This window comes from Condylura cristata, unplaced genomic scaffold, assembly GCF_000260355.1.
Source record: "Condylura cristata isolate star-nosed mole 26May11 unplaced genomic scaffold, ConCri1.0 scaffold00015, whole genome shotgun sequence".
Classification (NCBI taxonomy): domain Eukaryota; kingdom Metazoa; phylum Chordata; class Mammalia; order Eulipotyphla; family Talpidae; genus Condylura; species Condylura cristata.
In genome coordinates this window covers 16926373-16932681 of record NW_004567116.1, presented here as the reverse complement: position 1 = coordinate 16932681, position 6309 = coordinate 16926373, and the positions used below count along the sequence as shown (strand labels likewise).

The 6309-nt window shown below is 36.3% G+C and overlaps 1 protein-coding gene across 1 annotated transcript in view; it reads left to right on the top strand.

Annotated features, from left to right (window-relative positions):
• Nucleotides 1-5068, top strand: part of CAPRIN1 (cell cycle associated protein 1) — a 33789-nt gene extending 28721 nt beyond the window's left edge. The window contains exons 16-19 of the mRNA XM_004682935.2: nt 921-1115; nt 1581-1681; nt 2313-2376; nt 3871-5068. Of these exons, the coding sequence (XP_004682992.1) occupies nt 921-1115; nt 1581-1681; nt 2313-2376; nt 3871-3935 (425 nt within the window). The 3' untranslated portion in view covers nt 3936-5068. The remainder of the gene's footprint in view (nt 1-920; nt 1116-1580; nt 1682-2312; nt 2377-3870) is intronic.
• The last annotated feature ends 1241 nt before the right edge of the window (nt 5069-6309 follow it).

Genomic DNA, 6309 nt, shown 5'->3' with positions numbered 1-6309 from the left:
GAGTGTGGAGCAGAACAGGCAGATCAGGAGATCTGCCACGCCATGTGGATCACCCTCCTGGCTGGGAACTGAACTTGTGCTGCAGTGGCTGCAGACTGCTTCACAGTGCTGCACTTTACTCCCTTGTGCCACCACCAGGAAGGGCCCATGTTTTGTTTTTTAACTCCCTCTTGACTTAAAAAAGCATTGGGTATCAAGAAGGTACTTTTGTATGGGAAAGGGGAGTAGGGTATGTGTGCATGTGAACACATGTATTATGAACATGCCAGGGCCTTCCCTTTACTGTTGTAAGTTGATTGTACTTAAAAGTACTTGAAATGGAATTAGGCATTAAGGGGTAGGGTTATAAGATGGTGAAGGCCTTTGCTGACTTTTTTTTCTAATTAAATGTATTTTGTACATATTCTTGATTAGCAATGATGGGATTTTGTTTGTATGTACGATTTTGTATGTTTTGCCTAAACATCAAGAGAAATTTAACAGAAAAAGCTTCTCCCACTAATTGAATAGCACAAAATTTTTGTAATTTTGCTAATGGTGTGTCAGTATTTAAGGTCTCTTGGATTATTGTGGATCTCTTGTACAGATTGATAGGCAGATGCATTTAAAAGATACTTGCTAGTAAAATCTTTGAAATCATTTGGAAGGATAGAATTCCATGTGCTTTTACAGCTTTGTGCTTTCAGATGTTTGGAATTGTTAGGGAATTTTATTCTGTTTAGCTTAATATATGAGTAAGGAGAAAGATTTAAAAAACCTCATTAAAGTATAATAGTTGTCCCTATTGCCAAACTAAAAATTAAAAGACAGAATTAAACTTTGAGGGGACTATATAAGACACTTCTTAACAGAAAGCTTGTGGGAGAACAAATTGTAACATACCAAGGGGTATGTGTAATTTTTTTCTCTTTATGTTATAGTGGTTGGTACTTACCATGGTTCCCAGGACCAACCCCATCAAGTTACTGGTAACCATCAGCAGCCTCCCCAGCCGAACACTGGATTTCCACGTAGCAGTCAGCCCTATTATAACAGCCGTGGTGTGTCTCGTGGAGGTTCTCGTGGTGCTAGAGGCTTGATGAATGGATACAGGGGCCCTGCTAATGGATTTAGAGGTACAAAATAAGTTCATTACTGATTTGTACAATATATAGGAATTTATCATGGTTTTTATGTCTTTGTATTAATAACTTAAGTGCAGTTAAACATTTTTAGTATGTTTTGGGACAATTTAAGTTGACAAAATTGGGAGTGAGTTTTTTTAGTATTTGCCAAATGCATGTCTACTACTGCCCTTTAGGGTGTATGCTTTCTATGCACTACTTGACCTCACGGGGGTTTTGTTTTGTGTGAGTGTGCATATATGCTTGTATACATGGATGGGTAAAAGTTTCATCATCATGTAAGTTCACTATTACACACTGAAATTTATAATCAGTTTGGATCACTGTAGGCCATTAGAAATTAACTTGAATAACTGGCACAACTTAGAATTTTTTTCAATTCTTTCCTTGGTCAATAATAAGAAAATAAAAATTTCTTGTGATGATATAAACAATGTTTTTTGCGCCCAATTTTAGGAGGATATGATGGTTACCGCCCTTCATTTTCTAACACTCCAAACAGTGGTTACACACAGTCTCAATTCAGTGCTCCCCGGGACTACTCTGGCTATCAGCGGGTACGTAAATTGTTTTAAAATACAAACCTGACATAAAAAAAATGAAAGGGACTGATGTAGTTGTCCAGTGTTATTCAGTAAGTCGGTGGTTTGGGGCTAATTTTATGTCTTTGTTATGTAAAATAACTTACATTTTTTATTAGGTTCTCATTTAATATAGTCTATTAGTGATTTTTTAAAAAAGATTTATTTATGCATACAGACTGGTGTATAGGCCAGAAGTTATGGAGTGGTGAGAGGATTCACTAGAGACAGAGTGGGGAGGAACAGAACATGCCCACTGACAAAGTTCACTGCTGAGGGGAGCATTGGGTGGGTCAGGAGAGGTCTGCCATGCCATGTGGGTCACCTCCGGGGCTGGGGATCGAACTTGTGCTGAAGTGCCTTTAGCTTCTTAGTGCTAAAGCTGCGCCACCAGGGAGAGCCCCTCTTACTGATTTTTAAGAGCAGAGAAATACCTAGTTTTGTTCTTGATAAAAATACACAGAGTAACCTTTAGTTCTGATTTACTGGAATGTCAAAAATAATTCTATGTTCCGCAAGTGTTAGGAGTGTAAGAGTAGACATAGATGGATAAACATTTTTAAAAGTACTTTGTTTTCTCTTCAGTACTAACTAGCTTGTCTTTTAGGATGGATATCAGCAGAATTTCAAGCGAGGCTCTGGGCAGAGTGGACCACGGGGAGCCCCACGAGGTAATATTTTGTGGTGGTGATCCTAGCTCCTAAGTGGAGCTTCTGTTCTGGCCTTGGAAGAGCTGTTCATAGTCTGCATGTAGGTCACATGTTAGGAATACATTTACCATTTCCAAACTTGTTTCTAGGGATTAACTGAAATGCTCTGTTTCTAAAACGTACCTTGAACCAAATTTAATTTTTTGAATGACTTTTCCCTGTTACTATATAAACTGTCTTGAAAACTAGAACATTTCTCCTTCTCAGAAAGTGTTTTTCCAACTGCAAATTATTTTTCAGGTCCTAAAACCTGCTAAATGTTTTTAGGAAGTACTTACTGAAACATTTTTGTAAGACATTTTTGGAATGAGATTAAACATTTATATAAATTTATTATTCTTTCATTTTTGAAACATGCATATTATATTTTAGGACCAGAAACCCTTTAGTGGCCAGATAAGCCATAGTTACATTTAGGGAACCATTTAGAAGTGATACACAACTGATAGTTCAATGCCTTTGGAACACTACTAGTGATACATCACATTATTTGAGTTTTAAACAAAACCTCCAAAATGTTAAATTTATTGAATTATAAAATTACAAATATTAGGAGTTTTTTGACTACTTCCTACTTTGATAGGGAATCAGTCTATGTAATAATTAGAGGCAGCAACTCATGCTATAAACTTCTAAATGGTTCTCAAATTGAGGGAAGTTAAATTGACTAGGTTTCCTCTAGATATTGGCCATAACATGTATAAAATGTATATTAAGGAGGAATTACAAAGTACTTTGATTTCAATGCTAGTAGAAACTGGCCAGCAAAAAGGTGCATTTTTTAAAAAATAGCTCACTTGGGAATTACTGACTTAAGTGTCAAAGGATATTTGCATGTGAATGTGGGTTATGTTATTTCTCACTTTGTAGCATATTCTATGAAAGTTGAGTTGACTGGTAGCTAATAATCTGTTTTAACAGCATGTAAAAAGTTATTTTATCTGTTACGAGTCATTATACAATTTTGAATGTTATGTAGTTTCTTTATAACAGTTTAGGTAATAAGGTCTGTTTTTCATTCTGGTGCTTTTATTAATTTTGATAGTATGATGTTACTTACTACTGAAATGTAAGCTAGAGTGTACACTAGAATGTAAGCTCCATGAGAGCAGGTACCTTGTCTGTCTTCACTGCTGTATCTATTTCCAACGCCTGATGACAGTGCCTGACACATAGTAGGCACTCAATAAATATTTGTTGAACGAACGAATGAATGAATGAGTACTGGTGGGATACTCCATTAGCTCTACTCTTCTTTTAGCTAGAGAACATGAGCAAATTTGCGCATGCCAACTTCCAGGACAGGTGAAACTTGAACACTGAAGAATTGACCTCTTAAACCTAATTAAGTGGTTACAAGCTGCCCACATGCTTCTTGACTTCAGATGAAAATCTGCTTGAAGGCAAAACAAATAATATTTGAAAGAAAAACCAAATGCCATTTTTGTCTTCTAGGTCGTGGAGGGCCCCCAAGACCCAACAGAGGGATGCCGCAAATGAACACTCAGCAAGTGAATTAATCTGATTCACAGGATTATGTTTAAACGCCAAAAACACACTGGCCAGTGTACCATAATATGTTACCAGAAGAGTTATTATTTGTTCTCCCTTTCAGGAAACTTTATTGTAAAGGGACTGTTTTCATCCCATAAAGACAGGACTACAACTGTCAGCTTTATATTACCTGGATATGGAAGGAAACTATTTTTACTTTGCATGTTCTGTCCTAAGCGTCATCTTGAGCCTTGCACATGATACTCAGATTCCTCACCCTTGCTTAGGAGTAAAACATACTATACGTTATGGGGTGATAATATCTCCATAGTTAATTGAAGTGGCTTGGAATATGAAAGATTGACTTTCGATAGTGGATAAAAATCTACAAATCAGCCCTAGAGTTATTCAATGGTAAATGACAAAACTATTTCCCTTGAAAAGAAGATGGAAGGATTGGAGTGTGGTTGGCAGAACAACTGCAATTCACAGATTTTCCAGTTAAATTGGAGCACTGAACATTTAGACGCATACCAAATTATGCATGGGCCCGTATTCACACATACTAAAGGCTGGCTACCAGCTTGGACACAGCACTAGTCATCCTCTGGCCAAATGACTGTGGTTAAAAACACATGTAAATTGCTTTTTAACAGCTAATACTGTATAAGACAAAGCCAAAATGCAAAATTAGGCTTTGATTGGCACTTTTTGAAAAATATGCAACAAATAAGGGATGTAACCTGGATGGCCGCTTCTGTACTTAATGTGAAATATTTACATATCTTTTGAACACTTAACAGTTTCTTTGACAATGACTCATAAGGATTGGTACTATATATCATTCCTTATGATGTGCATTGTCTCTCACTAACCTTTGGATCTTGCTGTATTGTCATCTAAGTTGGTACAGGTACTGATGAAAATTGCTTAATGGATAATCATAACACTCTTGGTCACATGTTTTTCCCTGCAGCCTGAAGGTTTTTAAAAGAAAAAGATATCGAATGCCTGCTGCTACCACCCTTTTAAATTGCTATCTTTTGAAAAGCACCAGTATGTGTTTTAGATGGATTTCCCTATTTTAGGGAAATGACAGCCAGTAGTTTCAGTTCTTGATGGTATAAGCAGTACAAATAAAACATGTTTATAAAAGTTGTATTTTGAAACGCTGGTGTTCAACAGCTAGCAGCTTATATGGTTCACCCCATTGTTAGTGTTACAAACTTTATGGTTATCTTCAGCAGCTATTTCTATACTACCTGCCCTAACCCTAATGGAATTACCCTTTTCTCACAGAGGCTTTTATATTCAAAGTGGTGATTCTTTCCCTAAAATGTATAGGGACTATAACAAGTTGTATGGACAGTAATTTATGTCTGTTGGAATTTGTGCTAGCAGTTTGAGCACTAGTGCTGTGTGCCTATGAACTTAATGCTGCTTATGGTATCCCACTTTGACTTCATGAAGAATTAATCCCACTTACAAAGCAAAGGCTACTAATAGTTAATTTTCTGTGCAGAAATTTGTTTTCAGCCTTTAGCTAAGGAATTTTTGCAGTAGGTGCTCAGCTACTAAAGGAAAAAAAAAGCTGTTCTCAAACATTCATTACACAACTGGAGTTTTTGCTGGTTTTTGTAACCTAAAATGGGTAGGCTGTTGAACATTCCACATTCAAAAGTTTTGTAGGGTGGTGGGGGTCAAGGGGTGGGATCTTCAATGTTTATTTTAAAATAAAGTAAGTTGACTTCTCATGTGTGGTTGTGGTACATCATATTGGAAGGGTTATATGTTTACTTTTGCAAATAAGTATTTCTTATGCCAGCACCTCCCCTTGTGTGCTTTAAATGACTGCCTGGGATGTACCACAACCATATGTTAGCTGTATTTTAGGGGGATAGAGAAAATACTTGTGTTGGGTAACCCCTAGATGCTTACAATTCCTCTATATAAGACTAAATTTGCTATATCTGGAGAGAATGATTCTGTGACATTTAAAATCAAAAGTAAGTTTTTTATACAATGATCTATATGAATCAGTTCAGAGAAAAGGGGAGAAATGCTTTCTAGCTATCAAACTTCTATCCATTAGCACAGGTCTTTTGAATGTATAAAGTTAGTTTATTTTTATGTATGTTTTAAAAAGTGAATCGTCTTCAAAATACTATAATTTTGGTGTTTTTTTTTTTTTTTTGCATTCTGCCATCACAGTCTAAATGTAGAGCTTGTATGCCTCAATTCAGACTATTTTCTAAAGGAGTGCTTTGTTATGAGGCAGACAACTTTTTAAAAAGCCCCATTAAGATCTAAGTATTCTGTATAATATGTGAATACTTTTCCTACCTGCGGAAGACCTTTGGTTTGGTCAAATTTTTAGCATATTTTAGTTGAGTTGCAAGG